This window comes from Astatotilapia calliptera, chromosome 7, assembly GCF_900246225.1.
Source record: "Astatotilapia calliptera chromosome 7, fAstCal1.2, whole genome shotgun sequence".
Lineage (NCBI taxonomy): Eukaryota > Metazoa > Chordata > Actinopteri > Cichliformes > Cichlidae > Astatotilapia > Astatotilapia calliptera.
The window spans coordinates 17,234,386-17,253,258 of NC_039308.1; the positions used below are offsets into that span (position 1 = coordinate 17,234,386).

Below are 18,873 nucleotides of genomic sequence, written 5' to 3' on the forward strand. Positions count from 1 at the left end.
CATGGCCGCTGCAGGCTGTATTGTGCAATTTAATATGGTTGAACAGCGAGTGTCGATGCCACCGCTCTTCCTGTTCAGAGGAATTATTGAGCCGACAAGATTTGAAGAGTTGACCTGTCAATCCTGTGTACAAATCACCTCTGGGGAGGATTCACTGGAGCGAAAAGTTCATGTGGGTGTAGAGAAAGCAGACTGAGAGCAGGTTAAACACAGGGAGTTGCCTTACTTTTTAGCCATTTATTGTATTAATGAAATACAATAAATGTTTATAACTAAGCTGAACTCAGAAAGTTGGTTTTTGTAACTCTAAATGGAAATGCTGTGAACTTTACTGAAAAATAAAGCTAACTGCTAATTTTTTGTGTTTGCCTGAGTACAGCTAAAGCCACTTTACCTGCTATAAAATGAAACAATAATTCTTTCCAATTTAAAAAAAACTAAGTAATGAAATAGAAATAATTACTGAAATATCAATGAATTTATTTGAAAAGATGTAATAGATTATTTCCAATTTGAAATAGTTAATTACTGAAATGTGTAATTTATTATTTATTTACTTATTTAATTCATTTTGGCACTCTTGGCCCTCCAGTTTCAACAACACTAGTTATCACTCAGGTGTTTTCACCTTAAACACTTCTACCCCAACGCTTTACGTTGTTCACCAGTTCCTGTTTTAAAAACAATAAAATGTTAAAGCAGCCAAAGTCGTTCTTCAGTTGAACCACTTGGCAGTCATCTTGAAACGCCTCCAGGCACTTTTCTTTTACGCAATATGTAAATATCACCAGCACATTGGTAATTATTATTGCAATCACCTGATTACCTGTTTTTAAAAAATAAAATAGTTTGTTTACCTCTTTGCAAGTTCTGCTCCATCACAAGCTTGATAGAGGACTTTTAGAATTCATTTAGTTCAGGACACTTTTAGTGCCACCCCTTCTTTTTATATAAGAAAGCACATCGAATTTAAATTCCTCACATAAAACATCCTGAATAATCAGGTCCCATCTTATCTTAAAGACCTCCCATGATGCAATGAGTGTTTCTTCTTCACTCACCTCTAATCGTTGGTTTTTACTAACCTCTGGCCCTCTTCCACAGTGTTTCTTTCATCCCGTCTCCCTCCCCTCACCCACTTGCAGCAGATGGCTGATTCAACCTGAGCCTGGAGGTTTCTTCCTGTTGAAAGGGAGTTTTTCCTTCCCACTGTCACCAAGTGATCGCTCATAACTGCTTGTTGGGGCTTGTCCTTCTAACATTGCAGGGTCTTTAACTTACAATATAAAGGCAGATTTTGGCACTACAAAAGTACAACTGAATTAAACTGAATAATGTTGATGATGCAGTTTAAACTTTACACAGATTCCAGCAAATAAAAAGACAACAAAATACCAAGTCCAAACACTTTACACTTTATTGTCCTGACTATTTGATATGGTGGAGCACATATAAAAGTTAGAAAATTAACTAATAGTTAGTTTGGCCCAAAGGTTTTCTATTCTACACAGTGAAGCACATGAATACACGGCAATGTGGTTTAACACAATAAATAGGTAAAGTTGTCAGCTCAAACAAAACGTAAAACATCTACAGTATTCTGAAACCCTCTGATAATGATATTTACACTCATCAAATAACTCATATTTACTATGGAATGATAGGATGAAATGCACTAAGTTGTGGTGTCTGCACTCACTTTTGGTTCTGCTTTAATGCTGGTTGTGTGTGGCTGCGTGAGTGGTGAGGTGTCAGTCAAGGCTCGCTCTGTTGCTACAGAGGGGCCACATCTGTGTACACAGTTTTCCCAAGCATATCATACATGTTAGAAGCTATGGCTCTAGTCTATATCAAGGTCAGAGTCCTCGTCGCTCACAGTGCTCTGTATGATGGCTCCGTTGCGAACCATCTTTGGGACGACGGGAGGCTTTTCGGGCAGCAAGCCGTACTCCCGCAGCAGGGCCTCCAGGTCTACGGCAAAGAAGTCTTCCCCGAGCTGATCTGTGAGCCGCACAAAGTTGCCGATCAGGTCCCCGGCTTTGTAAACGAGCAGAGCAGGCAGAGCGCTGTCTCTGAACAGTGCGCTGGTGCTGATGGCTGAGCTGCGCACGCTGCAGAACTTGACCAGCGGGTATTCCTGAGCTAGACACATCAGGCTGCCGCTCATGGCCTCGCAGCCCGGGACGTCCGGCTCGTAGATGTGGATCATGACCAGGGTGCTTTTGTCCTCTTTGTCTAAAGCCTCTAAGAACTCCTCCCCACTGTTTAGCTCGTAGACCTGCTCAAAACGCTTGCCGCGGCACAGCTGGCGCCGCATCTCTTCGATGCGCTGCATGCGGTAATGCTGGAGGAATTCTTCATCATCCTCTTCTTCCTGAAGCATGTTGTACTCCTGCATGGTCATCTGTGAAGCAGACAGGAATGAACACACAAAATCAGACGAGTGTGTGCAACACAATTCACACTTCTTTGTATTCTTTGAATATGAATCTACAGCCAGGAGAGAGTGGACTATGGACAAAAACTGGAATAAACTAGACCGAGTTTTATTCATTAAAGAAAAAAAGAAAAAGCATCTTGAGCCTATTGAGTATATGATGTATGTTGTTTGTTCCATCCACAAATACAATCAATGGTGCAGAGTCTAGAAAATAGAAGTTTTTTTGTTTTACCATGTTCACGCTGTCCTTGATAATCAGCTCTTTGCCTACATTCACCCCAGGAGGGATGCCACTGATCAGCAACAATAGGTCTGAGCTAAACGAGGGTTTTCAGAGGTCTTTCATGTGTCTTCTGTTAGTCTGATTTACTTACTTTGCCTTGGATTTTTTCCTGAAGTGCCTTCTGTTTCTCTTGGTCCTTTTCCTGGTCAAGGTTAGAGCGGCATGTCATCGACAGCTTCTTGATCAGTCTTTCCATCTCCTTCTTCTGCTCTTGTTTCTGCTCCACCTCAAGCTGCTTGTACTTCCTCCAGTCATTGATCACACCCTTGGGCCCTGACACAGAACAGCCACTGTTACCATAACACACTCTATATTCTTATGACACAGATGAAAGATCGATTAAAGTCAAACACAAGGATGGCTTAAAAATGAGGGAAGCTCCACGGATTTTTAAAAAAAAAAGTTTCTGACATTTTTATTTGTCAAAAATAACCAGATAATTTATTTAGATGTCATTTGGGCTGCTGCCTTGTGACAAGGGATCAATTTTTTTTTCTTTCCTGTGAATGCACTACATCTGTTTGTACAACCTGTGTTCACAGCACTTCCATCTGCGCTGTAGTCTATCTCGGGTTCCGTGACTTCAGCATCCCTAATGGTCTTGTTCTCCCCATCCTCATCATCATTGTCGCTGCCTTCATCCTCACTGCTGCTGTAGTAATACTGCAGCTTCTCTCCCAGGATCTTGTCATCCAGAGTAGTCATGATGACGGCTCGCCTGTGGGAAGCAGTATGAACTAGTTTAATAATGAATAATAAGCACACAATACAACGACTCCGAGATATTAAAGACTTCTAACCTCACTGATAAAAATCTGGATAAATCGGATAAAAATCGCGTTCATTGCTTAATAGTCCAGTATAGTGCTGTATAATCCAGACAGATAAACACAGCTAGAAAAGGCTTATGTACATAAAGTGGGCCACACACTATACATAGCTTAGAGTAAGTGTGCCAGTTTATTAAACTTAAGCTAAGAGGCCTTTTGTGATGCACCGATCCGTAAGTAAGAGAGCCGGTGTGTACAGATGGGCAGACGGGGAGAGAGACATTCCTCACACTGCCCTCTTACTTATGACAGCATACACAATATGAGGCATGAATCGGGACTGTGCTGCTTTATTATTGTCCCAGCACAGCAGCTGACAGCGAAGATAACAGCTAACGAGAGTTGATCTGAGAGCCTCTGCCGATGTTGAGACAAATAGTTCAGCCATTTACATTCACTATTGCTGTTGTTTCAGTACATGTGCCGTACTGAAAAGAAAATGGCGACAATCCAATTAGCTTGTTTATGTAAGAAGGACGCGGGCCGAACAGCTGGTGGGCTGGGTGTTTGTAGAAAGTAAGGTGGTTAGCATTAGCTACGTGGGTTAGCTACTTCTCCTATGCTGACTTCCTGGGAGTCCGCGGCAGCCATTACCCGAGATTGTGTTAAAACGAAGCCGACTCCTACATCATATATTGCATTAAAACGACACAATACATCCACTACTTGTAACCACCCGGCTTCTTACCTCAATTTAATAACCGGCTCGCTGGCTGCCCGAGCTTAATCCACTAGTTCAGCCGCCTCAAGCCGCTCTTCCACACAAACGTGATGCCTTCAGGGTTCACTGACGTGTCTTAATAATGATTCGTGGGTAAAGAGAATCGGAATGAAGTCGAAACTGCAGCCAGTTTAAACTGCATCCTGTCTGTTATGTAGACACACTGAAACTCACCTCTCCGATAATTGTAACGAAACAATTTTACTTTCTATAGCTTTGCAAACAATTGCAGCACGCGAGTATTTAATTTACTTATAAGCTTAAAAATGACGTAATCAAGCAGTAGAAGATCCGAACTGCTTTCTAAATAGTTAGTTATGATACTGTTTCCATCCAAACTAATATGTCAACCCACTGTGGTGACACTGTAATATTTAGTTTTGACTTTATTGTGAGTTTGGACTTTACCGAGGGCGCCTAAAGACAACACATGAGGTGCGGGAAGTTGCTGGAAGATAAACTATGCAACTCCCTATTTCACCACTAGAGGGCATAAAGAGTGCTGCTATGGCTTCTACAATCAGTGCCAAGCTAAATATTTTGACTTTATCATTCCTTCTTCCTTTTAAATATTTTTCACAAAAGCTGTCTGAAATCAGTGAAAAGATACGGGTTTGCATTCCCATGTTTATATAAACGATTACACAATGCAAATCATCTGAAAAGACTAATAGCAGGTACATACAGACTGTATATGTGGTTTTTCCGGACATATATAATCCCATATGTATGTATGCAGAAGTGCATGTAGCAAGAACACATGTTTTAAACTATGAAGCAAGGGCAATTTAGTTATATGTGTATTTTAAACCACGCTGTGCACCCTGGTTATTAAAAAAAAAGAAAAGAAAGAAAGAAAAAAAGAAAACTTGCAGTTACATAGCACTGGGCAGGTCTCTCTCATCAGCTATCATTGGTGTTCAACTTTAAGCCAAAGAATACACTGGTTTTATGAGATGCAGTGGGTGAGTAATGTGGGTGGGGTACAAACAGTCATGAGAGATAATGATCATTGGGTCGTAAATAATGTTGAAGCCTGAGTACGTTTGAATGAATGGGCAGTTTTATTTCAGTCTTTATGCTGAGCTGCAATGAGATCTTTCAAAATAATTCTGCAGACAGTACAAACGTTTACTGATGGACAGTGCGAACAGGTATTGTGATCATTTCAGTCTTCGGACACAAGTTTTATTGACAAAAAAACATGTTTATTCCTCATGTATTTGTGTTCAAGTGTATGAGACAGTGAGCAAAATAAAGGAAAAGGCATATTTGATTTCATTCTGAGCTCTTGATTCCTGTGTGACTCTCCAGTGCTGTTCAAGCAAGCATTACTGATGTTTTCCAAGCAAACATCTGTAACACAAATTTTTTAAAATTGTTTTATTTAGCAGCCGCCTCTTTTACCTTCATATAATGATCTTACAAAAACAAAACAACCTTCTGATGTCTGCAAAGGTTATAGCTCATCAGTCTGCGCTCTGTCACCTTCTCGCCCGTGTTCTTGCTTCTCTTCTGCTGGTACTCTAAATGACACGTAAGGACACGTTCTGGTGTTTTGACACACCAGCTTCTTGAGTGTGGCAGAGTTTACTATTTCAAAGCCCACCTTTCCTCCAAAGGTGCTGGGCTTCCAGTATTCCGGAGAGCATATAGGGTTTCCCAGGAGGCCTTTAAGGGAGAAGGGGGCACCCATCTCCACCATGCTTTCTCCAAATATGGCCCCCGCTCGTGTTTTCTCCAACAACAAGCCGGGGTAAAATTCCAGTGCGTCAATGTCATCGTAGAGCTCTTCGAGGTCTCGTGCTATCTCCTCATTATCTGCAAAAAGTGACCAAATATGTCAAATAGGATGTTTATGAAGCAGGTCATCGACATCATTACAGTACAGATTTTTACAGATAATATTTGCAGGTTTTAAACCAATACTGCTGTAAGGCTGGCAGATCAGTTCAGCACATTAGTTTTGACAGGGAGGTTTTCTACAGAGCTCCTCCAATAGAGTGAGACACACTGCTGTGAAATTTCATGACCAGGTGATGAAGCCTTCCCCCGGCTTTGATTTTATTTTGTAGGCCTACTGCTGCTTCTTCAAGGGGTCCAATCAGCAGCTACTGAATTCACTGACTATGGCTTAAAACACCTCTTTCGTGGATTTTCAGGCTTTATGAACTATCACAGTCTTTCTCCATCTTCATCACGGAGTCACTGGAGTTGTAAGCTCTTTGAAAATCTCTCTATGTCAGGGAGCTGCATGATGTAAATCGGCACATGACTGTTTAAGGTGGACACTCAGTGGAGTTCGTGACATGTAAATAGAGATTCTGATGCAAATGCATCCCCTCGCTACCCTTCAGAGGACAGCAGTGGGAAGAAAATAACTTTGACAAAACCAGTGCTTTAAAAATTGCTCCAAAAAGAGAGCAGATGCCATTAATTCCAGGAGTGTCCGTCCAGCTGTTTGCGTGGACTTCTAAAATTTGTGCCATGTGAGCTAGACACAGAATCATTTGCCTTACCGGTGAATTCCCTGAATGACGTGTATGGCGTGAGGTTAAAGCGCTTCCTGTACTGGTTGAAAGACTGGAGGCGAAGTTCACGGGACTCCTTGATGGTCCCAACGGCTACTTTGGTGACCATCGCATTGATGTTGTGCCCACCGCCAATCTGTGGGTCAACGGTGGGAGAAGTAAGTAACCAATATGGAGTGACCTCAGTCAAAAGACATCCTGTGAGAAGTTAGGTACAAAGTGGCTTACTGCAGAAGTCTGCACAAGCCTCAGCTTATCAGTACGAAAACAAGCTGTCAGCGTGCGATCACATTATATCACTCGCAGAGTATGATAAAGCAAAACAGGAAAACTTTGTGTGACTGCCAGAAATCCTTAAACATGGATCACTGAATTGTGCAACACTTCAGTTGCTGATGGTTACAAAGCGAGTTATAAAACACAGACGTCCAAACAACTCTAACTTGTAAAAATGCACCATAACTGTGTGTTACAATTACACAACATGTGCCGTTTGCTACCTGCCCAACAATTTGCCTGGAGAAGGAATCCACGAGGGCCTCCACGCCGTAGTGCGTCAGAACAGACGTGTTGAAGAGAAACTGTTCGTATGACAGCTCGTCCCCATTTATTAAGAAGCTGTCGGGCATCAAAGGGTGCCAGTGGTAGAGCTGGCTGAACTCCAGAGCGATACGGTTGCCGTACTGGAAGGGAGAGCCGAACAGCAGGGTGGGATCGAACTTGAGTTGAAGCAGGTATCCGCTGAGGTGCTGCACGTAATCTTCTATCACGATTCGTATGGTCTCGCCTTCGAGAAGCAAAGGGATTAAAGAAAAATGCACCAAGCAGACAGTGGCTCGACCTCAAGTTAAACAAACAAAGTTTACCAAAAAAACAATACATAATTAAATGCAATAGTTTAGTGTAAAGAACAGGCTCTGGCTACACCTGTGCGGAATTCAGTGGTTGCTTAAGGCAAAAGACTGCTTGTTATTTCCCCAAATGATCACCACAGCAGATGTTTTTCAATTAGGCACAGATTTTATGCCAGATGTTATTCCTGATGCAACCTTCACATTTATCTTGACTTGAGACCAGTACTAGAAGTACACCATCTTATGACCCACTTGAGGCTGGGTTTGAGTCTGTTCCCGACATCAAACTGAGGCTCTTTCCTGTGTAAGGCAAACGTATTAACCACTACACCTCGCAGATGCTGGTAAGGAGCAAGTCTGGCTCAAACTTTCAAAAAAGAAAAAAAAAGAAGTCATTTTTAAACCAAATTTAGTATAAAATCCAACATGTTTTGCTAAATTTTATTTAAACTAGTTAACTTGTTATTAGAAAAAGCAGTGAACTGTCACATGTCCTAGCCACTTGCACTAAACACTTGAAGTCTGCAATGCCAGGCTCACTGTTCCTTTTGAACTGTGTCTAACTCACCGATAATAATGAGCCGTGTGGTCTGGAAAAGCTGCTCATCGTCCCAGGTGGGATGCTCCGCTTTCAATATATCACAGACTCGGTTGTGCTCCCTCAGCCACAGCGTGGCGTACATTCCCAAACCAGGGAGAAGTCCATAGACTTCCTGACCGATAGCCATCTGAGCCTCAGTGGGGACTCCGGGAGGGTAGCTCATTCTAACAGATGCATCAGCGACACTGGGAGGGTACATCTCTCCATCAATTAACTGACCGGACAGAAAAAGAAAGAATGATGATACAAGTCACTGTCATCTGTAATTCACAATGTTAATGAAGATCAAGTATTTCATTTTAAAAAGAACTGCAGAACTGACAGTTGCGCTTCTAAATCAACATGTACACTCACTGGCTGCTTCATTAACTACACCCTGCTAGTACCAGGTTGGACCAATAGAACCAACAGAAGATGGGTACACTGAGGTGATAAAGGGATGAACATACACAGCAACAATACTCAGGTAGGCTGTGGTGTTGAAATGATGCTCAGTTGGTTCTAAGTGGCCCAAAGTTTGCCAAGAAAAATATCCCTCACACCAGCAGCAGCCGTCGATACAAGCCAGGATCTGTCCATGTTTTCACAAAGCCTTGCTCTGAAATTGAGCACTCTTCTATTACTCAATTTTGGTGAGCCCACACGAACTGCAGGCATCCAAAACAAACAACCACGCCACGTTCAAAATGACTTACACCACCTTTTGCCCCCACCCTGATGTTCTCTTTGAACTTCAGCAGTTCAACATGTTGTTACAAACCGGGTTGAACACAAAAGGAGATGCACACAAATTCCACTTAAAAACATATTTATCTTAAATGAGGGAAACAAGGAGAGAACTTCAGCTAACCGTGGTGTGTGTAATCAGTACAATCAGTACAGTGCAATTGAGCTCGGAGGGTTTTTATCGAGCAGCACCACTGATTGGATGCAAGCTACTCCACTTCTCTGACATCTGCTGATGAGCCCTGCCACACAACGGGCTGAAATGAAAGCAGGCTGAAGTCGATTATCACGATGTCGGATGTCTGCAAGCAGTGATTGCAGCTATGTGATTGGCTGATTAGATCACTTAAGGGGCAGTTGAACAGGCGTCCCTAATAAAGCAGTCAGATATAAGTCTGCAAATGACTTTACCTGATATTTCAGCTTTCCATCTTTGAGAAGCCTGAGGTTTAGCTGACGATCCAGGCTGTCTCCATAAATGTGTCCTGCGTCCACCTGTTTGAGTTGCAGGAGAGAACGAAAAAAAGCATCAGAGGTGTAATTGTAAAAAGCCGCTGCTACTTCATCTGGAGTTACCCTCCAACTTCCACCAACCTCCAGCTTCATAATGTAAATTATACTGCTGAAATTTAACAAAAAGACAGAATCAAGACTAGAAGTTTCCCTCTGCTCTTATGCTATGTATATAACACTAACTCCTTAATAAAGCTAATGTGCTGCACACCAAAGATCAGGATGGACTGACCCCGTGGCCGACAGCCTTAGTGAAGCCGAGGCCCATGCGATTGAAGGTCTTAAAGAACTGGTGGGTGAAGTGCTGCGCGAAGAAGGCGAACATGAGGCTGGTGCGCTGGGGATCGGGTCGGAACGTCCTTCTCTTCAGAAGCCTCTCAACCAACACCTCAGGGTCAGGTAGCCCAGCCTTGCCTGAAGAGAAACACCACAGCATCACGCACCATACCGGGGGGGAAAAACACAGATACACCCGACTCAAGCCATAATACTGAAGCTCTGACACAGCTGACATGTTAAACTGCACTTCTGCGCAGTCCAAGGTCAAGATATGGATAAAAGCAATCCTTAAACTACACTCTTTGCATAAAAATGTGGATTTAAATTTGGAACTATGTGAGCTTACATTTGATGCCAGCATTTGTTGTCAGATGTTTAAATTTATACTCTTAATCAACAGAATCATCAACCATCATTTGACAAAGCACATTTAAATGAGCAATAGCAGACACTGGCCTCTTGGGGGCAGTATAACAAAAATAACAAGGGATTCTAAACCATGACTAGCAAAGTTTGATTCATGTTGAGTCATGTTTCAGTCCGCTTGTTGGGTGTCGATTTGGTATTCAATTTCTATCACACTCCCCTAATTACAAAATGTGGCTCATTGGAAGCTAACCTTTCACCCCCAAAGGTGTGGGACAGTCCTTTGGCACCGGAGGCAGAAGTCGAGTGTAGTAGCTCAGATTATAGTAGGATTCCCAGCTGAGGTAGTCATACTTGGAGTTGAAGGTTGGAGGGCTGGGAATTAAGTTTGACCTCACTGTTGGTACAAAAAAACAGATGTATTAGATACACAGAACGTGTAAAAAACATCCAGAATGAATTTCTCTACAATAAGTTTGCTGACTCTGGACCTGTTAACACCAGCCGCATGAGGACGTCCCGCAGGAAAGTGTGGTTGATGATGTCCCAGAGCCAGTGGAAGTGGGTGAGAATGTAGTGCACCACACCTGGGTTGGGCCTGAAAAACTGACGCACTCGGGTCCAAAGCTCGGCTGGAATGGCAGAACATCACGAGACACGGTTTTGTTATTACTGGAAGTCATGGCAACTGGGGATCTGGAAATCTACTCTAAATAACAAAGTCGTTATGTCATTATGGAGCAGAACACTTGGCAGGCATGGTCTTGCTTTTAAAACCAGGATCAAGACTTCTGAATTGCCACCCACACCTCTGGAGTCGGTGGATTACTGAATGACGTGAAATATAATGGCAGTTCTGTCTCATTATCGGCCTCCCTCGGGGCCCCAAAAACTCCAAGTTTACTGCGTCAGCTGGTTTTGCTGTAACACCTTAAAAATGTGCTTATGTTTAAACCAAAACATCAACATGAGAATCTTATTATGTGGTTTTAGGGCTACTCCACCAAAAATCTAGGGTTAATGACTTTGATTTTGATTACATCCACTACGGATTTGTAGATGTAATCAAATCCACACTATGCACCAAAGTAGGGTTGCGGTAGCATTAAAGTACAGAAGCAGCACAAATTACTGGGGTTTGGCTCATTTTTGCTACTCTATCAGGTTAACCCAAGCCTAAGAATAATTATATGACATATGATGAGTAAAATGCTCATCTCAAGGCTTCAGAATGGGACTTCACATACAAATGGCTAATCTGAAGGTTGAAGGTTCGATCTCCGGCTGCTCCAGTCTGCCAAATATTGTTGGGCAGGATACTAACCCCAAGTTGTTTTCCGATGCATCCATCAGAGTGTGAATGTGTGGTAGAGTATAGTACAGTCCATTTACCTTTAAACGATAACAAACTGAACACATTGTGAAAAAGGCTTAACACGAGCTGGAGAAAGCAGGACAATACAAGTTTTTGTGTCATACCACAGGCTTCTGATTTTATCAAAAGTGTATTATTAACAGGACAAATAAGTATTGGTGTATCATATTCCTATATATTCCTACTTGTTACAAAAAACCCTGAAAAAAGAAAGAGTGTAATTCCCAAAAATGTGAAACTGTTCCTTTCACTTGGCTGGTAGCTCCATAAAGACGTCATAATATTTTCTTTGGAGCTACATGAGCAATATGTGTGTCTATTCTGCGTTACACAACAAGTGAAAACATTGGTCTACATGTAACTCCTTTTCCTGTCCAATACTCCTTTCCTTCCTTTTCTTTCCTACTCCTGCTCCTATTGTCTTTTTCTTTCCATGTACAATCAAAGCAGTGATTAACTGTTATTACACTCAGTGTGCGAATGTCTGCCAAATACATAACAAATGACTGGGAACTACAGCATGTGAGGGTTCTTTGTTAATCCAGCTGCTCTCTTCTTGGCACTTCCCCACGCTCCTTCAATTTTCCCAAATACTTGTCTAGACAGACGTTTTAACGCTGACAGCCTGGGGCTATGAAATTAAACCTTTTTTTTTTTCAAAACCCTTTGGTTTTATGTTAAGTTAAATAGTTGAAATTCCTAAAAGGTACAGCAATAAAAGAGGATATGAGCACCACTCTCACAGAGGAAAACGGACTTACGGACTGTGCAGTTTTCTCCGTAGTAGCCGGTACGAGTGCAGTCACACTCATACTTGTCCTGACCGTACCGGACGCACACACCCCAGTGCTGACAGGGGAAGGAACAGCATGGATTGACTGTGGAAAATAAAGAGAAAAGAAAACTCATGTGAAGATCATTTGGAAATACTTGAACGTCAGGTAGGCCGATTATATATGAAGCGGTGGCATGGAAATAAACTGAAAGAGAGATCAAATATTGAAGCGGCACCGGCACTTCCTGTGGTATTCCATGCAAAACCATCTGCCTTCGAGCAAGTTCAGACCGCTATTTGAAAATGCCCACGCAAAGAAAAGGAAAAGAATAAAAGAAAGCCTTAGAGCCAGACATGAAATCAGAGACAGATGGAATCTTAGACTGCACTACTGGAAACATGCTTTTATTAAAAAAATACCTCTGCAGATTAGGCAAGGTGAACAAGTTCTTGCTCCAAGCGCAACTTTTGTTCTTTACAGGAATTTTGTATTAATCACTGACACAATGTGAGAAAAAAGGCACCAGGTGTCACATCAACATAAATGTGACAGTCTTGGAAATTTGCTCTATACAGCACTAATCGTTGCTCAGGAAAGCATTCTGGAGAAGACCCACATAACTGGGTACCAAGTTTATTGTTGGAGTACTATTGCACATTTTACTCGATAACATAAAGCGTTACACTGTTACCTCCGCCGAGGAGGTTATGCTTTTGGTAGCGTTTTGAGTTTTGGATAAAAGAAGTCTTAAATGAGTTCTGATAAAACTTTGTAAATGTGTAGAGCGCGCTCATGTTAACAATTTCTTACTGCCATTGTTTATATTGACCACATATAGGCAACGCGTTGGGAATGATGTATATGAGGATTATTACAGTTTTTATTCAAACATTTTGTCACATTTGACCTCAGATCTCACTTTTACATTTAGATATTTAAAGAAAGTTCAAGAGAAGGAGAATGAGCTGTCTTTTCACTCAGAAATATACAAGTTTCTCATGTCCAGTTATTTATAAATCATTATCTATTATCCATTACCTACTAACATATGTTAGTAACCATATGTTAAAAAAGAACAAAGAAATCAGAATGAATGAAATTAAAAGTAAAGAGAGAGTCAGCTGCCCTGGTGGAGGTTTGTGCTCTCAAAGTGATTCTTGTACTTCTTTAACATGCAAGTTTGACCTTTGGGAAATATGCTCATTCGTACTTTGGCTAATAGACAGCTGAGTTGTTCTGTTCTGTTCTTCCCTGGCAGGTGTGTGTACATGGACAGTTGATTGTACCATGGATGCTTAGCTGTTCTTATTAAACTCCTTTGTAGTAAAATGAAGCTGGCACATGCAGTTTGATGGTAAACTATTTTCCACACATAGTCTGGATTACAGCCTCTAGTGACCCCTTGCGTGAATTTCCTGGGAAGAACTCAGTTTCAGAGCTTTCTGTTTCACGGCTGACACTCAGTTTGGCCAGAGCCACCACAACCAGCTGCTTTTTATACACAAGATTCTGTTTTGATTTAACATTACTTTTAACATTTAAAGTACTTATTGCTTGTCCCCTTGCAATCAGAAATCAATTCTTAATCAACCAATCATACAACTCATAGACTTATATATGAGATGAATGGAGGGTGTTAAATGTGAAGCCCGTGTACAAGTTTGTTAAACCTGCATCGTTTTTAACAGCCAGCAGCGGCTTTTCCTTTGGTTTCTTCCCATCTACCCAAAGAGTGCATAATGTGCTCCATTAGAAAGGATTCCTATGATAACAGATAATTTTCATTTTCATTTATTTATTTATTTCACACTTGGTCAACAGTTTCCACAGTTAGTTCTTTCAAACAAACCAACTATACTTTCTGTCAGTAAAGCACTGCAACCATGTGTGAAAAGGAGCAGGCAGAAGAATATATTCTTATTAAACCCTGCCCCCTATCTACAATCCAACTTATATTGCAAGTGGGCACCAAAAGTCAAGGAACAAACTAACATTAACACTTATTTCCAGTCCTAACTCAAACCAAACAACAAATTTACAATCAGAATATACCACTCCACATAGTAACAAGGAGAAAAGATAAGTAAATAAAATAAATGAAACAAAAAATAATGGATCCTTTTACTCCAATTTCATTCACATTCTTCATATTGAGTTATCGTTTTAGACATGTAACACTTTTTAAAACAATGTAAATTTATACAACTCTTTAAATTATAATGAAGAGAGTTCCACAGTTGTATACCCCTAACCGTTGGACTCATTAATCTTTGTGTAGTCCTAGCTAGCTGATGCTTAAAATAAAATTTCCTTCTGCTATCTTCTCCCCCCGAACACGTTAAAAATACTCTTTGTAACTTAGAAGGCAAAATATTACTTTTAGCCTTAAACATAATTAATAGTGTCTATAGTTTCACTAAATCTCCTAATTTTAATAATTTTGATTTTATAAATAATTTATTTGTATGTTCTCTATATTTAACGTTATGAATCATTCGTATCACTTTCTTCTGTAATAAGTTTAGAGGTTTTATAGTATTCTCATATGTATTTCCCCAAACTTCGACACAGTAACTAAAGTATTGAAAAACAATGAGAAATATAAAATGCGCATTGTTTTTTGGTCTAATAAATCTTTTACATTTCCCAAAATATAAATGTTTTTAACCATCTTCTTTCTAATATACTCAATATGTGATTTCCACGTCAAATTTTCATCTATTACACCCAAAAAGCGAAATTCAGTAACTCTTTCAATCAATTCTGCATTAATGGACATAATGACTTCTTCCTCCTTTACACGATTGCCATATATCATGAATTTCGTTTTTGTCAGATTCAAAGATAATTTATTTACATCAAACCATTTTTTAAATCTTAACATCTCAGAAGTCATAATTTCAACCAAATCTTTCAAATTCTCTCCAGAGCAATAAAAATTTGTGTCATCTGCAAATAAAATAAAATGTAACCTTTTTGATACTTCACAGATATCATTAATATATAAATTAAAAAGTTTAGGTCCTAAAATAGAACCTTGAGGAACCCCACATACAATCTTCAATCTTTCAGAGGTATTGCCGAGATAATGTACATATTTTCTAAATAACTCCTTAACCAAGTCAATGCCACACCTCTCACACCATAATTATACAATTTAGAAATCAAAATAAAATGTTGTAACGTGTCAAAAGCTTTTTTTTAAATCAACGAATACCCCAACTGTGTATTTATTATTATGGGTTGCAGATGAAATATCTTCAATGAAAGTCAACAATGCTAATGCCGTTGATCTATTTTTACAAAATCCAAATTGATTTTCATTTATTAGTTGGTTTTTTCAATAAAACTATCAAGTCTTGCGCAAAAAGTTTTTCAAGCACTTTTTAAAACTGTGACAAAATTAAGAGACACTGGCCTATAGTTGTTAAAACTATGCTTATCTCCTGATTTATATAAGGGTATCACTTTTGCCACTTTCATTCGATCAGGAAATACTCCTGATTATAACGAGAGATTAAAAATATAGCATAGAGGAATACTTATACAGTCTAAAGTCTTTTTAATTATAACCATGTCTATACCATCACAGTCAGTAGATTTTTTATTTCTAAAATTTTCTACAATTGCTACTTTTTCTTTTATGGTAATATCAGCTAAGAATATAGAATTAACCACTCTACTTTCTCCTTTCCAAACTTCATATTCTGGGTCGTCATTTTTTCTAATTAAATTTGCTAAAGTAGGTCCAACATTTACAAAAAAGGAATTAAATTCGTTTGCTACTTCAGTCTTATTATCGACAACTTGATTATTCTTAATAAAATAAATACACCGATCTGAGGGTGTGTTCTTGTTACCCAATACTTCTTTAAAAATATTCCAAATGCCCTCAATATTATTCTTGTTTTCCTGAAAAAGTTTATTATAATAGTCTTTCTTGGCTTTCCTCAATATTAATACCAACTTATTTTTATAAACTTTAAATTTCATTTCCGCATTCTTAGTTCCCTGTGTTATATAGTCCCTATATAAATTATTCTTCTTTTTACACGCATTTGCAAGACCCTTAGTTATCCAAGGTTTCAAATAAAAGATAATCGTACACTTCTTTACAAGTTTAATAAACCAGTGTGGGAAAAACCATCCGCATGAAAAGACCTTTGTTCTCGGACACACACAGAGAAGCAGAGTGAGGAGGAGGTGGGTGGTGCTGGTGGGGGAGGTGGGTGTTGGTGGGGGATGGCGTCTAAACTACTGACGCGCAAGTTTCTGCATGCAAGTTCCGGGTGAGAGTAAATCCTGTTAATTTACATTATGATGACAGATAAGGCCGGCCAGGCATTCTTTCTCTCCAAGATCCATACACTGATAACCACAATTACATAACTCGTTAGATCAGTTCTTGGTACAGGGTTTCATTTATGCATTTTATTGGAACTGCAAGATAAACAACACATCCAAGCTCTTCTGAGTAAAAACAGTGCGGCATGGAACACCTCCTCGTGCACATGTGGATTCATGTCTCTCCAAGCCACCTCCTGGCCTCGATCCTCCACACTTAACAAATGTGTAACTACATCTGACAGCTGTGTAAACTGCATACACACTGCCTGAGAGGTCAGAAGAAGTTCAAATCTCTCTCGTTCTCAAATCTCTCACACACATCTTTTATCTTGCATAGACCTTCCAAAAAGCACTATTAAATTCAATGTAGACATAAATCACCAGGAGTGAGTTAGTCTATGGAGAAAGTTTTCTCCTGTGACTAGACATAAATCTCTGTGCGCGAGTCTTCCGTTGGAGACAATGAGCGTAAATATGTCATCCTGAAAAAATGTCATTCTGAAAAGGGCGGTGCTCAAAAGGTGGAGTCGGCATGAGAAATGAGTTAGAGCTGATCATGCTGCATTACGTGTGTAAGACATGAGAGATGGAAAAAGTGCCCACATGGGCCAGGCAGGAAATGCCTGGTCTCCTCAAGGGTCTTCAAAACGTATATCCAAGCACTTTGACAAATGATCCCGTGCTCAGTGTTGAAATCCTACCTTATATAGAAAAACATTAAGAAATACTCAGCCTGCACTTGAATTTAAATTAAAAGGAGTTCCAACAGCAGGCCTCCTTACTCGCGAATAATCTTTTCCTTAGTCTTCCAGCGGATGATGTCATGTTACTGTACCAGTGCCTGTCTTTATTATCGGGGTTAAACGAATGTGTAGCTGCTGGCAGCTTCACTCACATCACTCAGAAAAAAGCCCTGATATCAACCAGTGTTAGTCAAAACACAGACTGCGTGTGTTTCTTGCTGCAGACTTTGCAGTTATTAAAGCAGCAAATGTTCCAAATAACAGGTAATGCTATAAGTCAGAGCATCAAACCCCACCAGTCCTCTTTACCTACCTGTGCTCGAGGTAACGTCATCACCCCGACACGCAGGCTCCCGCAGCAGCAACAAAAGCGCACAGGCTGATCCTAGGACAGAGGCTTCCCCACATGATTAAAAGTCAGTCAGTTTCGTGTCCAGCAGCTGAAACATCAAATCACCGAGCAGCACCTCTACGTAAAGGGCTCGATCTCTACTTACCTCTCATTCCAGCAGGAGTTTTTCATACCAACTCATACAACGGGTGGGAAGGTGCAGGGATCCAGATTTTGCAGGTAAACACAGGATCAGGAGTATGGAGACGATCCGGGTGTTGGGTCAGCGTGAAAGAGAAGCAAAACCAGCTATCCAACAGGTTACTCCTGTGTGTGAGCACAGCCAAGCTGCACTGCGCCTTTATGGCCCCCGGAGAGGGGAGAGAAAGAGCGACGGTGACTTGGAGCCAAGTGCGGGTTTCCCCGCTCTTTACCGCCTACTGCTGGTGATCAGTGGCCCTACTTCCTAAATACTGCCTAACTTTCTATTGCCATGTTCACTGTTTTAAGGTCTTCTAAGATTGTAAAGCCTTGTAAATCATGGAGCTAAATAGTTTTAGACGCTGTAATCGTTTTAATTTAATGTCTTTAATATTGGTTCATTTTTTTCTGGGTATAACGTAATAAAACATCACCCATTGCATTTCCATAAAAAAGACACAAAATGTTGTGGAGATATTTCAGTCTGGACTAACATGGCACACTAATAAGGACACTTCCCCTGCACTGAGAAGAACAATAAACTTTTCCAACTGAGTGGTTTCTTGGCAGGTGCTTTTTACATCCTGCCTCGGATGTTTGCTTGAGATGAGGGAAAAGCAGCCGTGGATAAACTCTCAGAGAGATAAGCCAAGGATTTAATGTCACCTCTGCCACTGGAGTTTATGAAAGTTCAGAGGAAGTCATGATGGCGCCATTAGAAGAAGTCAGGAAGTCAGATTAAGACAGAATCTCAGCCAAAATCCAGAAAACAACACATTACATAAAAGACATACCTGTCAGCTCATTGTATTAAAAGCTCACCTTTGCACAAAATCAATTTCTTCTATTCTCACCACCATGGGCCAGACCAAAGATTGTACATCTGCACAAGACTGGAATGGGCAAAATCAAACTCAACTCGAACAAGTCAAGCACGGAGGTGGAAAACGTTTGGC

At 40.5% G+C, this 18,873-nt stretch overlaps 1 protein-coding gene across 1 annotated transcript; it reads right to left on the minus strand.

The window, feature by feature from the left end:
• Positions 1 to 1,394: 1,394 nt before the first annotated feature.
• Positions 1,395 to 18,084, minus strand: LOC113025563 (prostaglandin G/H synthase 1-like). The gene is given in 13 exon segments (XM_026173458.1): positions 1,395 to 2,447; positions 2,888 to 2,996; positions 5,715 to 6,095; positions 6,794 to 6,941; positions 7,306 to 7,592; positions 8,228 to 8,474; positions 9,398 to 9,481; positions 9,732 to 9,913; positions 10,398 to 10,541; positions 10,636 to 10,776; positions 12,281 to 12,397; positions 17,699 to 17,782; positions 17,883 to 18,084. Coding segments are annotated over 13 exon segments (2,538 nt in total). The 5' UTR covers positions 17,890 to 18,084; the 3' UTR covers positions 1,395 to 1,840.
• Between the last annotated feature and the right edge of the window lie 789 nt (positions 18,085 to 18,873).